Consider the following 24,419-nt stretch of genomic DNA (forward strand, 5'->3'; position numbering starts at 1 on the left):
GTTTGCAGGATGTAGTCCCGTGGGAGTCAATGACTTGTTATTTTATAAAATGACCTGTGGCCCCACCCATCTCATCTCTCTAAGTAAAGGACTCCCCTCCCACTGTGAAGGCAGTGGAGCACCAAGGATAGACTGCTCCAGGGAAGGACCTTACAGCACAAGCACCACAGCCAAAAGGAATGTGGTACCTTCTTTTGGCTGGGAACCTCTCCCAGCCTGTGCCTGCCCCACGGGTCCTGCACTGCTGCCACCCTTTTCTGCATGTGCAGAGTCCCAGCATGGAGGGTGCTGCCACCAAGGCCTGCTCCTTCAAACCCACTGACTTCTTCCCTGCCCTGAGCAGGGACAGCTCCTGTGTGGGGGAAGCTGTACGCTGAAAAAGGCCTGTGCATCTAAATAACTGGCGGTGACTTCCCTGCACGCTGGCCCAGCCCCGTGCACTTTGGTCAATGTCTCCCATAGGCGAGGGACCAGAGCTCAGTGCCTGCAGAGGAGCAGAGCCCTGTGCCACAGAGTGACCCCTGGAGATGGCCATCCCCACCATCTGACAGATCACTGCCTAGGCATGCAGCTCCCAGCCCCTCCTGGGCTGCTCCCCTTCCTTCTTCCCAGGGCAGGGAGGCCGTGGTGTGGGTACAGGGCCAGGGCTTCATTGTGCAGAGATGAGCTGTAGTAGAGGAGGTGATCGACAGGCAGGGAGCTGCTGCACCCAAGTGGGATAGGACAGCAGGGGACAAGGAGTTGCACACTTGCAGGGGGCAGCAGAGGTCTTGGAATCAATGCCTATGGCACCAGTCATGACCCAGGACTACTGTTGCACCCATCAGTACCTTAAATACAGCAAAAAAGGCACATGGAAATACATGATAGCTGTGCAAAGCAGGTAAAAGTTCTGCTTTTATACATTTTCTGAAGAATGGCAGTTGAACTTTAAATGACAACTGTGAGAAACTCCTGTTGAGATGAATGGAATACAGTATCCAGTGGTTAAGTTTTATCACTTTTATTTCACAGAGATTTGTTCAACCAAAGAACATGGATGAAAGAGCACATGAACATCTCCAGGCTTACCCGGTGGAAATTATCATCTTCAAACACAGAAAAACAAATGAATAACAAACTAGAAGCTCCAGTAACAGTAGGCTGTGTCATAGCATCTGCATTCCCAGCATGAAAAGTAGCTCTGCCCACACTGGAAGTACAAGAGCATCTTTTGGCCTCAGGTCATGAACACTCTGAGCTACATCCTGGAGAACTCCTTTTGCAGCTTAATTTAGAGCACAGCAATCATTCAAGGGGGTAGGGGTTGTGGTTTATTTGTTTTGGTTTGGTTTTTTAAATCTGGTCAGAAAAGAAGACCTGGTTGACCTTGGAAAACCTGCCATGGGATACTAAAAATACCAGGATACTTGTCATTAGAGCAGAACAACTTTCAAAAGGCTGGTTCATTCAGAGAGCCATTAGCATAACTGATGATAAGTGATAGAAATCCCTCTAAAGTTGGTGAACCTAAGAAAGCTGAGATTCTCTGTCATCAAGGAAGCCTGTGGAGAAGAAAGAAGGGTTCTGTGTACAGACTTCCACGTCTGCAGAGTGAATTCCCCATTACAGGCACACTTGGCAATCTATAATGATCTGTATGGCCTTCAGCTAAATCAAGGTACCCATCTGAGTCACTCCACAGGGAACAACATAAAGAAAGAAAACTCCCAGGTTCTCATTAATAACTGAATTAGTGCCATCTCATTTAAAATCTGAATGTACAAAGCTGAATAGTTTCAACCTGGAGAATGAAAAGCAGATGCTACAAGTGGAAATGTTTAGTATTCAGTAATTTAAGGATGATTTAGTAAATATTCAGTAATTTAAGGATAGAAGAAGGACAAAACCCACCTGTTTCAAAGATCTAAATGTACTTGCCCTGGCAGCAAATTGCACACTACTCCTTTAGCATAGTGATATCACAGTCTTATCTGTTTATCACATAGAATGTGCCAAATCCAGCACAACCTTGTAATTCCTCTACTGCTTAGGTTTCTTACTCATCCTGCAATGCAGTTTGCAGAGGTATCACTCACTTGGCAAAGGTACCAAAGGTATTACATCTGAATGCAGAGACAAGCTGTGGAGAAATGGACCTACATGACAAAATTTTCAACAAGTTAAAATGTAGCTTTGTGATTCCACTTAATCATGTTATTGGACTGGACCAAAAACACTGACAACCACTGTCTTCCTAAATGCCTTGCAACAATATATGCTTGCTCAGTCTTGAACAGACCAGGCAAAACAACTCTGAGATTATTCTAACATGGTGGAAGCACAGCCAGGACTGGCTGTGACCATCTCACCTTCTCAGACATGTAAATACTTCTATACCAAAAACAGCACTGGAGAGCAGACTCAGATGGGAGTTCTGGCTCAGCTATGTCCTCTTCCTGCAGGAGAGGAGTCTTAGGCCATCACTTGTGCAGTTAGTGAAGGAAGGAGATTTGGAGCAGGAGAGAAAACTCACAAGAGACAGGGTCATTACTACTGTATGTCATCTTACCCCTGAAAAAAATAAAAATTAATCTTCTGGGAAATAAATTTCAAACCAAAAAGTTTAAAAGTACTAGAATGTATTCTTAAGATCATGGTGAGAAAAGTATGGCGCTTTATATCCATTGTATAGATGCATTAGCTTTTGTTTGCATTTAGCACATAACTAGAACAAATCTCTGATACTGAGAGGTATTCCTTTCCCAGCAGAGAAGCTACCATCATTAATGACTTTGCACTCACAGTTAAATACCTGTATACATTTCTTTCATGTTACATTTACTGATGCACTGGGTAAAGCCCAGAACTTACCATGTCAGCCTTAGTGCTGCCTAACTGAAGTGTAAATTTATACTCTGTACTAGCTCTCTCAGATTTTATGCATGTTACTAATGTACAGTCCTCAGTGGTTACCTGGGAAGTGAGAAAGTCCTCTGTGCCTGCAGTACTCTCACTATGGGATGTTTTTCTGTACTTGGAGAAAGTTTCCCAGGACTACAGTTCTACGAGAGCAGTTGCCCAAGTTTTTTGAATCACTGTTCATTCTCCACATTGCTGCAGACTACATGCAAGTTTATCATATCCCCATGAGCTGAAAACCAGCACAAGTGCAATATGAGCAGCACAGTACTTCCTCCCTGTGCCCAAGCCCAGCTGTGGATTACAGGCCATCAACTCCTGCATCAGCAGAGATCATGGACTAGAGATTAAGAGTGACTGGATAACGTGTTTGCTAAACATCTGCGAAGGATTTTCTGAATTATTTTCTCTATGTGGGACCAAAGCATTTAATCTTCCACAAATTCTAGGCTATCATATGATCTGTTAAATGTCAAAACCAAATTATATCCGATATTTACAAAATAGATATTAAGTTAAAAGAAAGGCAGCTCAAGGAGGCATGTGGAGCATGAGTTGCTTTTATGACTAGGTGTCATCCAGCTGAATAGCAGAAATTGCAAAACTGAAGAAATAACTTGCTCAAGATTTAAAAGTACGTATTAATATGTGTAGAAATTTGCAGCTCCTTACCTGATAGTTATCAGTCTTTAATGATGCTCAATTTCCTCAACAGAAGTAAGGAAAACAGGAAGGGAGCAAACTAATATACTAACATACAGCTAAGATTATTAGCTGAGAGAAAGAAGACTGCAATAAGCAGTAGCTGGCAGGAAAAGTTAGACTGCTAGGGGCCAAGGAACCATCTTTTCCCACTGTTTAAGGGCAGAAAAAAAGAAGAGAGAGCTGGGAGCTAGAAAGTTCTCACATTGTGCATATCAGGTAAGCCCAAATGGTCAGAACCATGGTCAGAACCTCAGCAGTGAGATTTAGTGCCATGAAATTTTCTAGACTAGACATTTTTAGTTGCTTTTCTTTTTAAAGGACCAATATATTAAGACTGCTTTGAAAAAAAACAGAGGAGTGATATATCTTTATCTCTGTTTTAAATGTTTATGTCCACCACCTTTTAGCTCCTGATTTCCTCTTTCTTTTCCTCTTTCCATTCCCTGTCATATTTTCTTTATGATTGACTTCTTGGATTTCCAAGTATGTGTTTTCTTTCTTTATCCATCTCAATACCTCATAGCTAAAATGCTATTTTTCAATTTTCTCGGGTTTTATAATTTGTCTTTTCTTCTATCCTTTCTCCCTCCTAACATTTTATACCATCTTAACCTAACTTAATCATTCTTAATCTTTCCCCTTTGTCTCATAGCTCCTCTGTACTGTAATTGTTCCTCCAGAAGCTTCAGGTTTGAATGATAAGAGTTTTGGTCATATTTAGAACAAGCATGAATACTACAAGCGTTAGGGCAGCTGAGATCAGGCTGTGACATCTGGATGAGATGTCCAGCTGCATGGAGAAAGGAGATAAACTATAGTGGGTTGGAGGGAGTGCAAAGGAGACCTCAAGACCCAAGGAGGAAAAAACAAAAGACATGACAAGATGTCACATCCCAGCGTTTTGATATCATGAGCTGGAGGTGTGGGAGGAGTGCTGGAGAAGTACTTTATGAACACTGCAGGAGTGCTGGGTTTCAATGGCAACCCTGCAAGGGAGAGATTTTCAGAAGGAATTCAAAGGTACATAGCTTCAGTGGCATAAATGACACAGAACTCTCAGCCATTTTAACTGGTGACCAGCATACCATGACCAGGGCATGAGGAAATAAGGCCCTGATGGCCTCCTCTGCCAGTGTTATCACTTCAGTAAGACAGTAGGGTATTGCACATACACAGCAAAGCTTTACATGTGAGCAGGTTTTAGCACAGGGTTTCGAAGATGGGAGTCCTGTTCTACCACCCACATCCTCCTATATCTGCTGTGGCAAACACATTTCCCATCACTCACGTGGTGCAACTTGTAGTGTCACAAATGACTAGCTCACTTCACTCAGAATATTTGCAATAATCGCTTGTTTGATCACTCGCACTACAGAACAGCACAAAATGCTGCAGCCAACCATCCCATTTGCTCCTGTTTCTTCAGTGGCACTCACCCAGTAGGACTGCCCAAGTTCTCACACGCCTCGTGAAGAGTTAAAGAATCCCACTTCTGCTTTCCTTGGGTTCCTGTGGTCTGAGTCATCTCACTGAGCTGCCCAGTTCTTCATGCACCTGTGTGATAATCGGAAGGGCTGGGGCACAGCTGCAATTGCATGCTAATCCCTTCACTTACTATAGATAATGAATAGGTAAGAAGGAAAAGACAGACACAGAAAAGATTCAAAACATACTAATTACAACTAAGGAGGTCAGCATGTTAGTGTTTGTAGCTCCCATTACCACATGTACCAAGAGCTCTATCTATTAAAACATTTAGGAAAAATCAAGTTAATTCCGGCTGGTACTAACACCATGATAGACCATGGGCCTAGATTTTTGCAGTGCTTCTCTCCCTTCTAGTTAGTTTTCTCCCTCAAAGAAGAATTCTATGAAGTCACTCCTCTTTCCTGTAAAAGGGACACTCCCAACCTGCAAAACCAAAAAGCACTTTTTAAATGCCCACATCTGCAGCTGTTACCTACATTCTTGTAATGCTTCAGTACAGCCCAGAGTCAGAGCATAGGAAACATACCCCATTAAAAGCTGAACCAGAATGAAGCAATGCCAGCAGACAAAGCCACACAAAACCTCCCTGCTGGCCTGCCAGGGCAGATGAGAAGGATCTCCTGCAGGTGTTCTGTTGGGAGGTGGAACAAGCACCCTGGCAGGTACAGCAGAGAATGCCTCAGTGGCACACTGAGAGTAAATGGGGCTTCCCACTGTTAAACCAGCAAACAAGAGAACATCAAGGGAAGCAAAGGGGTATAGTTAAAGGCAGGGATGGGAAGAGAGAAGCAGGCTTCTTGAAATCTGGTGTCATCAAACACTTGGATGGCAGGAGTAGGAACTTCATTTGCAGCTCTTGAAGGTGGCTGAAACCTCAGCTGCAAGATGGGCAGTTGGAGAAGTAGTGAGCACATGTGTCACACCAAATGGGGTTGCCATAATGATAACCAGGGAAGCCTTGGAGGAAAGTAGAGCTGGGACAGAGGAGAGGCAATGCCGAGAGGGACCAGATGACTCAGCAACAGAGATCACAAAGAGGGGAGCCCTTGATGAATGAGCACCAACAAGTAAACAGCCATTTCAGCACACCAGAGGTTTGAACCCAGGCTGCAAATTGTATGGAGATGCGAGGGCCTGGAAAAGCAGCACGGGTAAGGACACAGCACCCCTAAGGGGGCTGAGGTCATCGGAGGTGAGCGTGGGAGACTAGAGATAGCAAAAGATGGAGGAAGACAAGGCATAAAGTAATGATTGAAGGAAGAGAGACATATCATGGCAGCAAGAAGGAAAAGAATTTTTCAACCTTTTGGAAGTTCGTATTTCATTTTGAATTAAAAATTAATTTATATTTTTGCCATGATACATTTTTCATAGCTCAAAACAAGCATGTGTTTGCCAATACATGTTACTTCAGCTCAGACAAGCTGCTGCATTTTATTTAAATTTTAAGCAATTAAGGGCAATCAATACTGACTGAAGCATTTTATCTTTTTATTTTAGATTAGTATCTTTGTTGTAATGAAACAGGTTTACATAGTATTTGTCTTATTAAAATTCCTCCTAAAGCAAATAATTATTTTGGTCTTCATCTCAAAAATAAGCAGTTTCAACAAATTACCTTGTGCTATTTACAGTAGTTCCATATATCCTATGTTGCTTTTAGACAGGCAGGGACTGACAAAGTCATGCGATTACCCATTAATTACCCAGGGATATCAGTGTAAAGCACTTAGCTTGCCTTCTGACCACAAAATCTGTCTCTCAGTTTTTGATGTTTTAATTCTCACAGGATTCCATCTTATAACAACAAGATATACTATGAGAACCACTGAAATTAACAGGACGTGGATACTGAGCTGGATCACCTAAATACCATGAATGTTCAGTGGAAATTAGAATCATGGATTAGATAGTTATACCTGCACTGGAAGAGCTGATCCTGACTCACAATGTGGCTTGAAACAGTAATTTCCAAGACATTTTCAAAAACTAAATATTGCTGGTGTAATAAAACTTCTAAATTCAGAAGTACAGAAAATGTGTATTTTTCATGAGAAATCTCAGATTATCTTTTATGTTTAGTTTGGCATGTTATTTCTAGCAAAATTCCTTGCTGACATTATAGGAAAATATAGCTTTATGTTCTTTGAAATTGTCCACATTTATCATGTGTTTTTCTGTTGCACAATTCCAATTTTGATTTGGCATAAATTAAATATCTGTCGCTCGTCTTTCTTCACTTCACATACAATTTCCAGTAGCATAGAAAATTTTGGAAGAATTTGTCTTGCTGTCCCAGATGCATGCATTTAAAAAACTTGTCAATAAACCAAATGTTTTCTGACCTTCAATTTACTGTATATGCACGTATATGCATAAAAAAAAAAAGTTCACTGACAGTGAAATCCAGCATAACTAAAGCACAAGTCTAATCATTATTTTGTTTGCTTGGTTGATCTAGGATCGCCATGTGGTAGAGAGGAACCACAGCCAGAGTCAAGTCTTTACTTTCCGAAGTCTACTATGCTCATTTGAAGACAGCTCTTGATTCTTCTGCAGAGAAGAATTTTTAAAAACCAACAAAAAACATGCAGATATCTTTCTGAAACTCAGGCGAGTGTTTATTTTTTGTGCTGTCGTTTCTGCTCTATGGCTGAATTCAAAGCCTGAAGGATCAGATGTTGGTTGTTCTGAACGTTGTAGCTGGTCAGTTCTATCAGCTTGTCAAACTCCTCCCCTGTGTAGGTAAAACTGTTTAAGCAGTAAGGGGAAAAAATGGTGGAAACATCCACATTGCCCTGCGCCATCTCAGCAGGGCTGCGCTCCACACCTGACAAATAAAGAAAAATCATGAGTGGGGTATAGATATAATTCCACCTCTCACTTTCCAGATAGGGCACAACATTACTACTCACTCCCTTGGCATTAGCATTTCTCTCCCATGGGAGGCACAGCAGGGAAGGGAGGAGACCACACTACACCATGTCTCCCATTCCACAACCAAAGGGCTGCCAGGTGGTGAGAGAACCATCCCATGGCTTACCAGGCTCTTTGTATTTTCTGAAGGAGTCATTCACCAGCGGGAAAAACACCACAATTGGTGCCTCTGGAGTCTCTGTGTCTTCAAAGATGTAGCACTCCTTTAAATTTTTCTTCTCTTCTTCACTCATGTGGATTTTGGGAAATGGGATTCCCTGTTTTTGAAAGTATTTGGAGGCTTCTTCCAAAGGCTGAATTCAGACAGAAAAGAAGAAAAGGTCAGAAATTCTGCCACAGTCCACCACTTTTCCTAAAGCATCCATCGAAAGACCTCCACAAAGATTTGGGAGCAGGGTTCGCTGTCAATATTTCTTCTGTCTTTGTCTCATACATGAGATATTAAGTGCTATTAACAGAACAATTCAAGACTCAACCTCCAACTTGCACTCCTGATTGGTGTTCTACCTTCTCCTTCTCCTCATTAGCCCGTATCTCTACAAGATAGGTAAAATGGCCTATGGGAAGGGTGACCTAGCAGATTAGAATACAGAAGGATGGAGCTCTTGGAGAAAATCCTGAAACAAGTAGAATGGACAAGAACCTGACATAGTACAGTTTTTAAATGCAAAATTACAAATTTTTTTGACTTGGCATAAAGTATTTAAAAGCCTTTGTCTTCGATGCCTAAGGATGGTTCTTAAAAATGATGTAAGCAAACACTGATCTGGGAGCAAATACCATATTAACTACAACGTTAACCTTGCAGGTGTGTTAGCAATTTTTGAAAGTAAGATTTTGGTTCCTGAGTCTGGTTGGCATGTATGAAAATTGTAGTCCTCACGAATTTCTGTCTTATCCATATGTAGTAACAGGAATTATAGACCAGGTTATTAGATGGTATTTGAAAGAGCAAATACTGTCAAAGGACAATTCTTTTCCACAATTTCAAACAATGACAAAAAAATTCAGTTACTGTTTGAAAGATAACTGGACAAAATATTTCTAGTTATACTGCACGTGGTTAACTTTATATGAACATCACAACACAACCATCATGAGTTCATTAGTGATGGTAACTAGTACCAGATAAGCACTCCATGTGAGTGTAATCTAGATAGTCAAATGGAGATCACAGGAGCACACAGGTCTAGGGGATAGCATTTAGCTATTAGACGGTTAATTCAAATCAAATATTTAGAAATCTGATATTACTTCTGTTCTCAGGGGATTTACCAGCATCATTTGCTAGACCTAAGCATCTGCACGGGGAGCTATTGACCAAGGATCCTTTTCTCCTTTATTTAGAATCAGTTTATTCTAAATAAATTATTCTAAATTTTTAGGAGTTAAGGAGGGCTATAAGGCAGCAGTTGTGTATCAAAGAAAATAGAGCGCTTTTCACACCAAGGTCTGTGATCCAGAAGAATAGTTTAAGTGCAGGACAACATCCACTTTCCTCTCTGGCCTCATGAGTGGTGGATAGCTAATGTCGATGTATCCCGCCGTGTCTGCCAGGCACATGAACTCTGCTGTTTCTGTCAGCTGGTTGGGGAAATGCTCTAGTATGGTATCTAAAAGGAAATATTTGTTATGATGAGTGATTCACTAAAGAAACAGAACATCTGTTGTTTGACTAATAAGGAAAAATTGGGAAAAATGCCCCTTGGCTCTCCATTACATTTACTTTTTCCAAAAGACCCTGACACACTACAGATGTTCAGCCTTCACACATAGACCTTTTCAGGGTAAAAAGAGAGTTCTTTCACTTCTCATGTTGCTATTCTCCCACCCCAGACGATCAGTAATTTTCTTTCCTTAGAGTCAAGGAAATTCCTGGACCTGATTTGACTATATGAAATTTAAATAGTTATGTTGAAATATTCATTTCCAAATGTGCATCATCTGCCTTCTCTTCAATGATGAAAGCACCAACCATCTAAGAAGGTGAAAAATTATATTCAAGGATGTTTACCTTTCCATCTACAGAAGTTTTTGCTCTGAAGGTATTCATTGTGCAGCTGGAACCCCTTCAGGAAGTTGTAGAACTTTGAAACCATCACCCGCTCTGTCAGAATCTGCCGAATTATGCCCATGATGCCACATTCAGGGGTGACCAAGTAAGTCTCCAACTCATGTCTCCTGTCAGATAGAGAAGGCTCTTCTGAAAGATAGAGGAGATGAACAAATTGTTGTTTTGATACAGTTCTTTTCAATACTTAAAATAACAGAAGGCATCTCGTATTAGCTGAGGAAAAGAAAATCCTAATAAGACATTGCAACATACAAATAAATCAATGTCAAAATAGGAATAAGTAGAAAATCAGTCTTTGGTAAAACCTATTCCATGAGAAACAGAGTGGCAACAAACTTGCCAAAACAGGAAAAAGTGATCCATTCTTTTACAGAACTCACAGATCGATTCCCTGTGTAAAGTTTAGGATAGATTCACAATCTGGACCTGTTCCTTTCAAAATTAATAAAAATCAGCTTTACGGGGGGAAAACAAAACAAAACAAAACAAAACAAAACAAAAAATGCTGTCAGGAGACATCCTTAAAAGAGCAGAGTAAAAGGGCTGTGCTAAACAGTACCTCATGAGGCTGGGAAGAGAGCCAGTGACTTTCTATCACTTTCTATCATGCATTTATTGATTTATTGAGCTTAGCAACATTTCCATGGAGAAAGTGATAGAAACCCATAAACCAAACCCACTAACTCCCTTTAAACAAAGGAATGACAATCAAGGCCTCTTAGAAAAACACAGACTTACAACAAGAACAAAGAAAATTGAAATGGAGTTGCATGTAATTGAAGTCTTCAACAACAATGTATAAAAAGCACCAGCTGCTGAGGCAGACAGAGAACACAGCACTGAGGTGTTTGTTACAACTTGGAGGTTCACCAAAGGGCCCCTGGCAAAGATAATCTGTTTAAAACATTCAGTAGTTTTATATTTGCATAAATTCAGTCTAAGAGAGATTGATGGAAATGATATTGCCATGATTAAATTCAGAGAGGAAACCTAGTTAGATGCAGCTGACAACAGGAACCCTCTGGATTTATGAGGCAACACGTAAAACAAACATAACTAACCAATATCAACAGCGCTGTGTTGGGTACACCTCAGTGTGCGCCTTTGTGTAGGATCCGATGAATGCCAGGCATCCAAGAGGTTGTATGAAAAGACATTGCTCCATAGGCCTGTGCAATGATAGAGAACAGAGAAACTTCTTCAGAAACATTCTAATGGAAAATATTCCTTTAAAAAAAACAATCTCTAGCTTTGCAAGGGGTATTGGAAAGCCTCTAGGTTTCCAAATTCTCACCAAAAACTATATAAAGTTTTTCAGCAAGTAGTATTCTGTCCTCAAGGAGGAGCCTTAATAGTTTAAAACATCGTGTGAGGTCTTCAGCCACTGTAATTCATTGCCACATACAAACCAACGTTTTCCATCCTATAAGCAACTGTCATGAGTAAAACCATGTCATTTCCTGTAAAATAAGGGTCTGGTCTACAAAATATGTCATATACAAGTGGATACTAAGTTAAAGGTTTGGAAGCTACTCCTGAACAGTCAAGAGTCAAATGGTTAGAGCACAGTATGGAATAGTCTGCAGAAAAGTTCTCTAAATTAAAGACATTTTTACTGTCCCTCTTAAATTTCTCTCTGCACAGGGTCTCTTGAGAAAGACTTTCTCCTTCTGTTATTTTCATTATCATACTGCTTCTCCCATTTTTGCCATCCCACGTAAAAGAACATCTGAAAATGACTCCACAGTGCAGAAATCTCCAAAAGTCTCTTGGATTTTGAAAAGCATCTCTTCCTCCACAGCTCTGTCACAGACTCCAAGAGGAACTCTACCAAAGAAGGTAGTGCCATGCTTTGGCTTGAAAATCTCTACCAGTGAAAGCTTTGAAAAAGCCATACATTGTACAAGATGCAATAACTTGAGTTGCACAATATAATAATTATTTTCATATCCCATAAATTAACAGAAATAAAGGGAATCCCCTTTAAAAACATGGCTTGTTTCTAGAGTGGGACAGAAATCCAAGAGCCTTCTGTTTTACAGGAAGTCTTTGTAAGAATAGACTCACTTAAAAAATATGGGAAATGCATAATCAAGAAATCAGATTGGGGTTCTCTGGATCTGCACTTAGCTGTCAAACAGAGTTAATTTGCACATAATTACTGGCCAGTTTCTGTCAAGACAACCTCATCTCCCAGAAGCTTGAGAAGCTTCTCTGCTATGAGAAGACAACTCTGGTTTCTCCTGTCTTGGTGTCTTCTCACTCTAAAACTCTTCCAGTTCCTTCAGCCCTAGGAGTTACACACTGTCCCTGCATTTTGATGACTTTCAAACATTGTTTTCTCCTTAGAACTTGTTTATAATTACATAGCAAAGTTGTCCTAACCTCTCGCACTGAATTTTCTTTGTATCTATATTGGCTGAAGTAAGGGGTGGTATCTGTGAAGAGGGATGGTATCTTTTACTTGGCCAACAGAGTTGAAGAGAGTATACAAGTTCGCATGCACCCCAGCCTTTTTTCTAGAGACATGAGGGTCTTTTATCCCCATAAGCTCATCCAGTCTTTCCAGCTCTAGCCACTGCTCTTACAAAAGGCCCTTCCTCTCCCTGCAAATGACACCTTGTTTTTATCTTTAAACTAACTATCCAGCTGAAACTAACAGCACATTTTAATAGCAACCCAAGAGGGCACTGCACGTGGTATCACTAGGTGGCAACATTGCTTTAACTCTCCACCTTATCCTTTATAAAGATACTCTCCTGGCTGTGGCATCACCAGGCTCAGGTGCCAAGGCTGAGAACAGAGCTCAGCCCAGGCTGGATGTGTTGGGTGTTCTTGCTATCTGGCCACCTCGGGTATGAAGACGACACTACCTCACTGCTATTGAGGAATGGCAACAGAGGCACAACACGCTCAGAAGAAGGCTCTGTAGTCCCACCTAGCTCTGTGACCTACCTCCGACCTCTAACAGTCACCACAGGGTTCTTAATGGAAGAGTAAGATAAAAAGGGAAGAATGAAGGTATCTTTTCTCCAGCGTACTCTCCAGCATCTCAAACTCCTCGATTTAGGATTTCTGGTACTGGTGGCTGCATCTGAACTACTGGGTTTCAGAGCCATCAGTGGTATTTACTTTGAATGGATTTCTTCTGCCTTTTTCAGATCTATTCGTACTCTTGGATCCTGTGTTTTCTTCTGAGTCTTTTCCCTCAGACAACTCTTTTCTTAACTCATGACATCACTAAGAACTCTTAGCATAGCTAATAAAGCTGTGAGATTTAGTGCTTGTGTGACTGAGAACAGTATTTTCTTTCTTATGCCCAGATATTGTCTCATGTTTTGAACAATATGATTCTGGACTCCTCTTGCATAATACAGACAATCATAGCTTCTCTGAATACCAAATAAGGAATACCAGGTGGTGTTGCTGGTTGTATGGATTTTTCACTTTATAAGTTAACAATTTAACCTGTATCCTTGCTGTCCTGTTGTGTCTTGTGCCCATTTACATGTAAAATATCCATTTAAGAGCAGACAGACTTGTCTGCAGACAGCTTTACCCCAGAGAACCAATGTACAAAGGGGTGTAGTAGAGACTTCCAGTATTAAGCAAAATTAAAACAAGAATGTCATAAAACCTGCAGAGCTGTTTCTCGTATATTACTGGGTGCTACCCAATTTACTGAATTAAGAACGATAAATTTCAATTATTTATCATCGTAGCAAAACTACAAAGTATCTAAAATATTATTAAACTTGCAAGAGTACCAGTAGCAGTTCACAAAACTACTCTGAATTGCTGTATTTTATAATAAACTCAATAACAACATTGCTTTGGCATCTAAGATCATGCCATTCATAGACAAATTTGATTTTAAGATTTTGGTTTTAAAATACAATTTTTTGTGAGTGGAACTCTGCTGCTGGTTGGTTCAAAATGAATCTAACCTGTTCAAGAAGCCCTGAAACGTCAGGCACGAGCATCACTATTCAAGACAAAAGCAACAGTGAACAGTGCGGTTTAAAATTTCCTCTCAGTACTTTTAGCCCATCTCCACTGTCTAAGGAATTCAGTCAGAGGTGAGAGCAACACAGTGTACAATTTGTTTCAGTTCTGCATGATGCAGGGCACTGGTTGTAATACTCAGGGTTTACATTATATTAAAAATAAAGTATTCATTTATGCAATTCAAATTTTTGCAATAGAGCACATCACCTTTCATGAAGCAGATTCGGGACTCTGGAAGTTTCTTCATCAGGCGACCCATGAAGAACTCACTGCCAAAATCCTCTGCATGAATGAAGGCGCCATATTTTAAGAACCCAACCTCATAAGGGGTGAACTCCACCCATTCTGCAGAGACATAAAACAAACTTTTAAATCTTAATCTCATCCCTACTTCCGTGCTGGAAGGGCTATGAAAAGGCAAAATTACATTCCCCAGAGAGAATATAAGTCAAGTTTATACCAAGAGGGGTCAGCCTGAGTTACCCCACATGTGGAGCTAAGGCTTGTGAGTACTTTAGCTGTCCTTAAACACCTCCCCAAGATTTCTCCTGCCTCATAGAAGATAAGTTCCTCCCATAGCCTAGGCATAAAGTTTGGAAATGAAACAGGAAGTTAAGGAGGAAAAACTGTTTATAAATGTTATGGGTCAGCTGTAGAAGAGGTTGAAATACTGATAATACAGATAATTTAAACACCAAATGAGCCCATTTTTGCCATCACCTTTGAACTCTGAAAGGCTGTAATCTTCTTTGATGTTGAGGATCATATAAATAGGTAGGGGATTTTGACCCTGACTCAATGCCTCTTGCTCATCTGAGAGTTTGTGGTTATTTTTCTGTGAATTGATGAAAGACAAAGAGCAAAATCAAGGGACCTTCTTGGCATAGTATATGGCCTTCCAAGAGTACAGCAAAATACATAGCTGTTTCCCTCTTAATTCTGCTATTCTCTTGACTCATTTTTTGTCCGAACATTTTTTTAAGCAAGGAGTGATCTAAACATTTACACATCCACATAGGCTTATTTAATTACAAGGTAGAGTTCTAGGATGCTTTTTTAAAAAATGGTCTCCTGTTTTTTCTTGCAAATACATCCACTTTACTTGGAAATTTTTTCTCACAAGGATAAGCAGAGCAAAATAAACCAAGGGCACAACTCTTTAGTTAGGTACTCAGATACTCATTCTCGTAGAAAGAGACACAGGTTTTCTGCTCTGCAGAAGGCTCTTGGGCTGCTAGTTACGCATTAAGTGATACAGAGGGATGAAACTCTCAACAAGTTTGCAGAAAACACTGAGCCAGGCGGGAGTTGTTAATCGGCTGGAGGGCAAGAAGGCTCTGCAGGGGGATCTGGACAGGCTGGCTCAATGGGCCAAGGCCAATCATATAAGCTTCAACAAGGCCAAGTGCCAGATCCTGCACCTGGGTCACAACAACCCCAGACAGTTCTACAGGCTGGGGGAGGAGTGGCTGGAAAGCTGCCCAGCAGAAAAGGACCTGGGGGTGCTGGCTGACAGCAGCTGAACATGATCCACTGTGTGTCCACATAGCCAAGAAGGCCAATGGCATCCTGGCCTGTATCAGCAGTAGTAGTAGGACCAGAGCAGTGATTGTCCCCCTGTACTCAGCACTGGTGAGGCCACACCTCACATCCTCTGTCCAGTTTTGGGCCCCTCTCTGTAAAAAAGATATTGAGGTGCTGGAGCATGTCCAGCAAAGGACATGGAGCAAAGGCAATGGAGCCGGGAAAGGGTCTAGAGAAAAAATCTTACAAGGAGCAGCTGAAGGAGCTGGCGCTGTGTAGCCTGGAGAAAAGGAGACTCAGGGGAGAACTTATCGCTCCCTGCAACTTCCTGAAAGGAAGTAGGAGACAAGTGGGGATTGGTCTCTTCTTCTAAGTAACAGGACGAAGAAACAAACTTAAGTTGTGCTTGAAGAGGTTTAAATTAAATATCAGGAAAAATTTCTTCACTGAAAGGCAGGTCAGCATTGGAACAGGTTCTCCAGGGAAGTGGTGGAATCACCATCTGTGAAAGTGTTTGAAACTTGTGTAGATGTGGCACCTGGGGACATGAGTTTGTGGTGAACATGATAGTGATAAGATAGTGGTTGGACACAGAGGTCTTTCCAATCTTTACAATTCTAAAACCCCGTTATTAATCAGCAAAAATCATCTACTGGATAACGCTGGCATGCTCTCAGGCATCTGCCCCTGGAGCTTCATTTTCCATATGATAGTATTCAGTAGCTGTTAGAGAAAACAGGAAAAATGCTACCCCATCGTCTAATGCTTTTTCCAGCAGAAGCCCCCAGAAATCAACACTAGAGATCTGGTATCCCTCTTGCTTCCGCAGTTTTAGCTCCTTTGCATAGTATTTCAAGTTCTCCAGGGAAAAGCAGCTTAGTTTGCACTTGGTCATATGTCTGCGGAAATCACCAATCGGTCCTGACAGATCCTTGTGTGACCAGTCAGCACTCTGATACAAATGTGACAAAGTCCTGGGGAAAAGAAAGGAAATGCATTGTCATATGCAGAGAAACTTTCACTTATGCAGAGAAACTTTCACTTTTTAGACTTAGATTTAAGGTCCACATCAAATGAACTAGCTGAGTTTCTTTAAAAGCATCTTTTGGGCTTAGTTCATTAATGAAAAGTTTTTTTGATTTAGAGGAGTTTCCCAAATCACCAATGAAACTTGAGGACTTGAAAAAAGCCCCTTCTTGTTACTACGGTTTATGCACAAGGTTTATGCGTGGTTTATACTACAGTTTATGCACAAAGCTGTGATTTGTACCCTGGTGACTCAGTAGGAAAGATCCTAGAGCTGAAAAAAAGAATCAAGGAAAACTGTAAGCAGCACCTAGGCCATTCACTGGCTTGGGCAATGTGCTTCTAATGCAGCAATAAAAAAAGCTCAGGACTGAACAGTAACTCCCTCTTTACAAAAATGAAGAGAATAAATATCTCACACAGCAGACTATAGAGACGATGAGCGATGTCTTTGTTCAGGATCTCCTTACCATGTTGAACCAGATGACCCAGTGATATATGAAATGGCATCCAAGAGACCCAGCTTTTGAAGACCCAATAGATTGCCTAACAGAGATGTCAGTGCCCGGGTGCCACCTCCTGTTGTCATCACTGCTACAACTGGTACCTGTTAAATCATCAACACAGCAGTGGTAAGCAACATTTTGTTTGCCAGCCCAAGTGATCCGAGCTGAGTGAAATGTAGCATGTCAGTCCCGCAAAAAATTCCAACATTTCACCATTTCCCCAAGCAGGAAAGAAAAAAATTAAAACTGTATTTTGCACAGAAAAAAACCCCCAAAAACCTAATTGATTTTGATAAAAATCATTTTTTACTGTAAATTTTTACATGCTGGCTTATCAAAACTTATTGTTTCAAGGCATTTCAATATTACACTGCATTTTCCTTTGCAAAACATCTTCTCTTGAGAGGTCTATTTTGATAATGAGCAGAGCTCATCCTCTCTGTAAATCAAGCATAATAGCTGGATTACACTTCCTACAAAGCACCTAGAGTATGTAATTGCAGTGATGAAGCATAATTGTATGGAAATCTAAATTGTATTACAGGAAGACAAATTTCTCTAAGAAACCCACTGAGAGAAGATGAGCCCAATTGACATTTTCCGCACACATTTCCAGGCAATTGCATCAAAGAAATACTCAACAGTTTCATGATTTAAATTGAACATTTCAAGTCAAAGCAAAGTCTTCTGATTTGGATTTACCTGACTCTAAGGAAATATTTTCTCACTGGAAAATCTGAAAATAATAGTTTAAAGTTCTTCCCCTAAAAATTCTTATACTCAAGAAAGTTCTGGGTTTTTTTCATTGAAACTATTGTGCCAATGAGAAACAATGCAGTAATATAATCAGTTTGTGAGCAGGGGCATAATTTATAGTGTCTAAAACCATGCTGTCATATATTACCTAATATGTCTTTGGTCCACCTGTCCTGGATAAAGGAGAAAACAGGCAAAAAAAAATTAACCAGCTCTCAAATTGGTTCTTCATTTCTCAAGTGCCTGATCACAGACCATGCTCCTGCCCTAAACCACCAACCATCCCCATGCTAGCATGGACATTAACAAATATGAACCCTAGCTCAGACAAGCAGATTAGAGAAGAAACGTTAAATGTCTCTTCTATTTGAGAAGCTACAGCTGAGACAATGAGCACCAGAGGAGAGAGTCTGTAATATGGCACCTTCTCATCAGCCAGTATTATGCATCACTTTAACTGTTAGATTTTCTCCTTCCAAAAATCTGATGAAATACCTTATGAGGTCTTAGTGACTGAATGATCAGCTCTAACGGTCAGACTATCCAGGTCTATAATGCATAGATGAAAAAGAAATAGAAAAAAATTTCTGATTTATGACATTATGTTTTCTGGAGAAATGTGTATCAAGAGGGTTTGATACTATCCTGGCTCTCACATTGTTTCATCTAAATAATGCAGAAAAGCATTCCCCAATGCTTTACATGGTGCAGTGAATGTATCAGGGCTAGTAAAGGAACAATATGCAAAAGGCTATGAGCATAACATATTCCTGTTACACAGCATGTTACAGTCCCTGTGGTCCTCCCATACCTCATGGTCTTGTAGGTCTTGTTCTAAATGTAGTGCTTTCTTCAGAGCAGAAGCCACAAACTTCTTCCTTTTCTGCAGGAAATTTTTCTCCTTCGTACATAGATCAAACTCCAAGCGAGCATCTAAGTTTCTGGACCTCAAACAAAGTCCAGGGTTAAACAGAGTGTGCACAATCACTTAAAATTAATATCTGGATAATTGCTTTCAAGTTGCAACTCTATTATTAGGCTTGGAAAATCTGCTACTGTGGCCCCACAAAAGCGCATCACAATGGTTTAGGTAAGGTAGAGAAAAGGCTGATGAACTGCAAAAAGTAGCAAAATCTTACAGAAAGACATATTCTTTATTACTACACTGATTTTCAGGAACTGTCTTACATAGTACTGCAATCCATATATGGATACTATAAACAGTAGGATTTTTAGGATTTGTTGCCTTAGGACTGGCAGATTTTATAAATACAAATACTCTGTATTTTTTACAAGTAAGGAAAGGAAAGTAAACAGATCTTTTTCTAAATATATATATATATATCTCTACAGATGTTGCAACCAGAAAACATTCTCTCCATCTAAACTGAATTTCTATACAGCAGCATAACAGGAAATTTCACCTAGCACAGTTAACCACCTTCTGGACGTGGGTAATGAACATAGGTGAATAGGTAAATATAATCATTGACTAAACACTTTCTCCCTTAGTTACAGAAATAGGTAAGAAGGTGAAAAAGCATATTATTTTCACAACCACAAAACCCAAAGACAGAATTTCTTACCAGTCAATTGACTTCACATGTAAATTGATTGTCTCATCCTAGGAAAAAAACCTTACAATATAAACACTGGAGATCATTTTACATTCTTCCTTTCTTTACCATCAGCTCTGAAGCCCTTCTCTTTTTCTAAAAGCCACATGGAGCCACAAAGCCATAATAATCAGAAAATCTATCTAAATTTTTAAACTTCTCCAAGTCCACATTATTTTCCTTATATTGTTTTATACTAAAGAGAGCAGTATACAGCGAAAAGCAGCACCAGCTCTGCCAGTGTGCTCCATCCTGCCTCAGCATTTGCATCTGCTCTGATCCATGTTAGTCCCTGAGATGGACATAGAAATCCCTTTGTCATGTGTTTGGCTGTGATTTTTTTGTTCTGTTTGGTTCATATGAAAATGTACAGGTCCATAATATTAGGAAATTTTAGGAAGTTAAGGGGACTAACAGTTACATATCTAAACCCATACTTCCCAGTGATCTGATTAACTCATGCCCATTGATCTTTGATCTATAGCTTAACATTTATTCTAAGAAGCTGGTATCAATTACCTTTGCTACTGCCACTTTCTCACTGAATGGAAGTGAATCCAGAGGAATAGTGAGGGATGCATGGCAGTCCTTTTTGTCTTCATCTGAAGTGCACTGAAAAATAAATTATAATGGGGAGAAATATTTCATCTATACACCATACAAAAGCACTGTCCCCAACTTAATTTTTTTTCAAATGGGTCCCTATCCAGCAGTTTTCAAGTTGGCATCTAATATTTGCATGTCTTAAGGGTTACGGTGCTGTTTCAGACCTCAAGTTCATGAGATAGCCCTTTATTAAAAATACAAACTCTTTCCATTTACCTCAGTCAAGTGTAGAAAACCATGAGGTCACCGTGCTTACTCAAGCTAATGATCACATACCGAGCAGAAATGAGACTTCTTCTCTGCTAGAGCCACACAGAGCTCTGACAGGCTGTACTTGGTGTAATGAAAGTTCAGGGGCTTTAGAGGTTGCCAGAAAGGGCCCAGTGACAGCGTCTGCCTCTTCTCATATGATCCCTTCACTGAAAACAAGAAGTCTTTTTCTAAAAAAAAAAATCCAAACATGAAAAATATACAAAGAAGTTAATGACTATTATTCCAGAAATGGAACATTAAATGGTCTTTCAGAAGTTTATATATAACCCTGCAACAATGCTTAAAAGCTTCCAAACTCTACTTATCCAGCAAGGGAACATTACAAGAAATAGGAGAAGAAAAGCAAACAAGCAAATCAAAAACAAACAATAAAACATCAAAAAGCTTATAAAGCTGCAGTAGATGTTTTAAAAATTCAGACATACAGGCAAATTGGACAAAATGTAAGTTGAGATAGAAACATGTTTTCTTACACTTTACAGCATTTATAAGATTCGTTCCTTTAATTTCAGAGTCTATTTTTTATAGTTAGTTTAGCACAGACACACCATATCTGTTGAATCTGTGAACCAGCATATACACTCCTAACCATCTAGTTCTTATGCTCTAATTGTAAGAACGAAGTAGGAAAATTACCAGGTAAGAAAATAACAAAACAAAAAAAAACAAACAACAAAAAACCAACACACAGAGACAAAAATCCAAACAAACAAAACCAAAACAAATTAAAACAAAAAATTTTAAAAAGCCTAACCGAAAACAAACAAACAAAAAAAAACCCCAAAGCAACAAACCAACCAAGAAAAAGTCAGCTAACCATAAAATAAGGGGGTTTTGTTTCTAGTTTGAAGTCTAACCTGAAGGTTCTTTCTTTGTCCATCTGTTGTCCACGAGGACTTCCAAGCGGGAAATTTCACGAGACTGTAGCAGGGATGAACAACGAGAGATTAAAGTATATAAAACATGCCATATCTGAGTCACTTCACTGCTACCTGTCTTTGGTCACCTGTGTCCCTGGGGTCTAGAAAACAGTCCACCCTGTGTTTGTTATGCTGATAAGAGAAAGACTTTGGCACTCTGAAAACGTGACAGGTTTCAACTGAAAGAAAAATAGTTGTGGTGGTTTTGGACAAGACTGGGAAAAGAAGGGAAATAACAGGGGGGCAATGAGAGTGTGCTGAGATCCCCTGAGGGTAAGCAGTTGGGTTGGCCAAATCACAGGGATGTCCTTGCTGCCCTGCTTTGGTGAAGCTGGACAGTCAAGTGCTACCTCCTTTAAGTAATGAATTAAGGGCAGCTGAGAAAGCAACTTCCATATCATCCTGTGGAAGTGAGAAAAACAGGATGGCCATGAGGGAGTCCTAAAAGAAGTACCCCAAAGGAACGACACAGTGGCAGTAAGTCAGTGAAAGACCAGTTCAGGCTTTGTCAATAGGCTTGATATCAACCTGTGGTGGTGAAGAGGTCTCTGGGTACCCCAAACAACTGTGCACTTTCTTTCCTAACATATTCTCCCACAGGGAGCAGTACAACAGGATGGCTACCTGTTTCTGACCCCCATCTCCCTCACCTTCAGCCTTGCCTCCAGTGAGGTGTTGGGGTACCTGCCAGATTCACCATTCCCATCACTATCATGAAAGCAAAGATAGAAGAGCAATAGTTTAAAATTACCACTAATACACCATTGGTCACAAGCTTCTCAGGAGGGACTGGACTGAAAGACAAAAAAAAAATGCTATCAGAAGTAGCACCACCTAAAAACATCCTTAAATGAATGCCAAGGAATAATACTTTCCTTGAAGTTTGTCTTGTCCAGCATAGACATGTCACTGATTTTTAATTTTAGGAGATAACTGAAATATGTTTGGATTTTTTTTTATGATAATGGTAAACAAAAGTGGTAATAAGTATGATGACCATAGTTGTTATTATCTTCCCTCTTCCAGCAAGTAACAGGATAAATTAATAACCAGGAGGATTCATGGTAGATAAGGAAGACAGAGTTTTAGCCAATATGCAACTAACTTCATTGATACCAGCCATTGCTCTTATGTTGGGCATTTTAAGCTGTATTATACTAAATGCCAGCATGTGTGTGACTGCTTGCAAAGGGACATGTCTATGGGTCCATGTGGGTGTTACTCACATGCTCTCCGATGTAAATTCAACTTCTAGCATCTCCTGTGTCTGTAAAAAATTAATTTCTTATAAGCATCTGAATTAATTTTCTTTCTTATTAGCTATGGTTATCAATTATTATTCTGGCTCCTGAAAGAGTCCTTCAATCAAATCAAATTTCCTTCCTGCTCCAAAGTATAGTGTGAGGAGTGAAAGCATTTGAGTTGGAGTGGTTTTGAAAGTGTTTGTTAACCATCAGGCCTCAGGCCAAACTGCCCTGTTCTGTTTGGTGGTGAGGCAGAGTAGAATGGCAAGCAGTCCTGCAGTAGTAACTGTTGGCTTAAAACTGTCTAAAGGTTTGGGTTTTTACTGTGTAATGTTATATGAAGAGGAATATTGCTGTGTAGAAGAGAGCATTCTCAATTCTTCTGATCAAAAGGACTCCTATAACATGGACAACACATTGACCAGTGCCCAGACAAGTTAAGGCAGACTGCCTGCTGACATCACTGTGGAGCTGAATACCCATATGTATCCCATAAGAAAAGTCAGTGAAATAGCAAATCTATAGAAGTATCTAAATTGAATACCCACATCCCATGTTGAAGTCATCATGTAAGTGTCCAGGCACACTAAAACAATAAAATAGTTTCAGAAACTGGCCATCAACTGGTTTTAGCACCTCAGTATGGATCTTTGGATTATTTTCAAGTATATTCAAAAGAATTACAGGGCAAGGAATCAGTTTTTAAGTGAATACTGCAACCTCTGTCCCAGAATATGCCCAAACTCACGAGTGCTTGTGCCAGGAAAAGAAATTCTAACTAAGAAACTTTGTGCAATGGTGATGAAATTTTGTATTTCCCACAAAACCTATTTGAGCAACAGCGTCAAGGCAGAGGGAAAAAAGGCAACTCTGGTGTCAGAGAAAAACACCTGCTAAGAGCTTTGATGAGCTAGCACAAGTCTTCACAATCATGTCGTGTCTACTTTGCTGATTAAGGTTTGAAAGGTTCTTCACAAGGTATATGAAGTGCATACCAAGAGGAAACAAAACTCTAACTATGATTGCTTTGAAAGAACTTATTTAGGAGGTAATATCAAAAGAACACATTTTCTTCCTGTGACCAAGGCAGTTTTATCACTTACCTTTCGATTTAGGTGAAATATCAAGTGAACAGTTTCTCCAAGCTGGACTTTAGCAACATCAAAGAGAACAGTGAAGAGGAGGTCATCTTTAGTGACTGCATTTTCATCATAGACTTTCATCTCAAGAATATTCTGTGAACAGAGGCACAGAATTAGGATACTGTTTTGAGACCTTACAGAGACACAAGATGATGTGCTCAGTATGTTAAGGAAAACAGAAAAAGAATGGGGAGAAGTGAGAGAGCATGCACAACCTTTGCATCCCTACAGAGATGAAGAAAGATATTCTGAACCTAATAGAGCCACGTATGTTGCTGAGTAATTTGTTTTGTAATTTGTTGCAGTTTGTCCTGCAGAGTGATTTAAATGACAAAAGCTAGTAGAATCACCAAATATTGAAAAACATATTTGGCCTCCAATTTGGTTTGAGGTCACCACTTTTTCATGAATTGTAGGAAACCAGCTAGGTCTGGATTTTGTTGCCATTGGTAGAATAAAGATCCTTGGATATAAGCAGCAATTTTAATACATTAAGGATGTACCATATAATTACTTCATGGTTGCATAATTTTATCCTGTAAATTATTAAACAGATCACGTGCAGATAATTACCATGGAATCTACAGAAAGCGATATGCTTTTGTTAAATTGCACAAATCTCACTGTATAAAACTCCTCCTCTCCCTCCTCTGTCACCTGTCTGTTTGGATGGACAGGAGGGGGTAACAACTC

General features: G+C 40.0%; 1 protein-coding gene across 2 annotated transcripts in view; it reads right to left on the reverse strand.

Annotated features, from left to right (window-relative positions):
* Positions 1–987: 987 nt before the first annotated feature.
* Positions 988–24,419, reverse strand: part of LOC136292417 (cytosolic phospholipase A2 epsilon-like) — a 39,701-nt gene continuing 16,269 nt past the window's right edge. The window contains exons 4-22 of one of the 2 annotated variants that reach the window (XR_010721899.1): positions 23,688–23,819; positions 22,567–22,607; positions 22,092–22,134; positions 21,278–21,341; positions 20,424–20,587; positions 20,061–20,153; positions 19,512–19,549; positions 18,737–18,872; positions 17,134–17,270; positions 16,389–16,611; positions 14,834–14,948; positions 14,321–14,458; positions 11,167–11,274; positions 10,046–10,234; positions 9,478–9,644; positions 8,138–8,324; positions 7,014–7,924; positions 5,043–5,160; positions 988–1,544 (exon numbers count right to left, since the gene is read on the reverse strand). Coding sequence is in view for 1 of the 2 variants with exons in the window: in XM_066188101.1 (XP_066044198.1) it covers positions 7,716–7,924; positions 8,138–8,324; positions 9,478–9,644; positions 10,046–10,234; positions 11,167–11,274; positions 14,321–14,458; positions 14,834–14,948; positions 16,389–16,611; positions 17,134–17,270; positions 18,737–18,872; positions 19,512–19,549; positions 20,061–20,153; positions 20,424–20,587; positions 21,278–21,341; positions 22,092–22,134; positions 22,567–22,607; positions 23,688–23,819 (2,184 nt within the window). In the remaining variant the exon portion in view is untranslated. Of the gene's footprint in view, positions 1,545–5,042; positions 5,161–6,564; positions 7,925–8,137; positions 8,325–9,477; positions 9,645–10,045; positions 10,235–11,166; positions 11,275–14,320; positions 14,459–14,833; positions 14,949–16,388; positions 16,612–17,133; positions 17,271–18,736; positions 18,873–19,511; positions 19,550–20,060; positions 20,154–20,423; positions 20,588–21,277; positions 21,342–22,091; positions 22,135–22,566; positions 22,608–23,687; positions 23,820–24,419 lie in introns of those variants that run through there. The other variant, XM_066188101.1, reaches the window with a different exon arrangement.

Source organism: Chamaea fasciata, unplaced genomic scaffold, assembly GCF_029207755.1.
Source record: "Chamaea fasciata isolate MVZ Bird 193981 ecotype frontalis unplaced genomic scaffold, bChaFas1.0.hap1 SCAF_7, whole genome shotgun sequence".
NCBI lineage: Eukaryota > Metazoa > Chordata > Aves > Passeriformes > Sylviidae > Chamaea > Chamaea fasciata.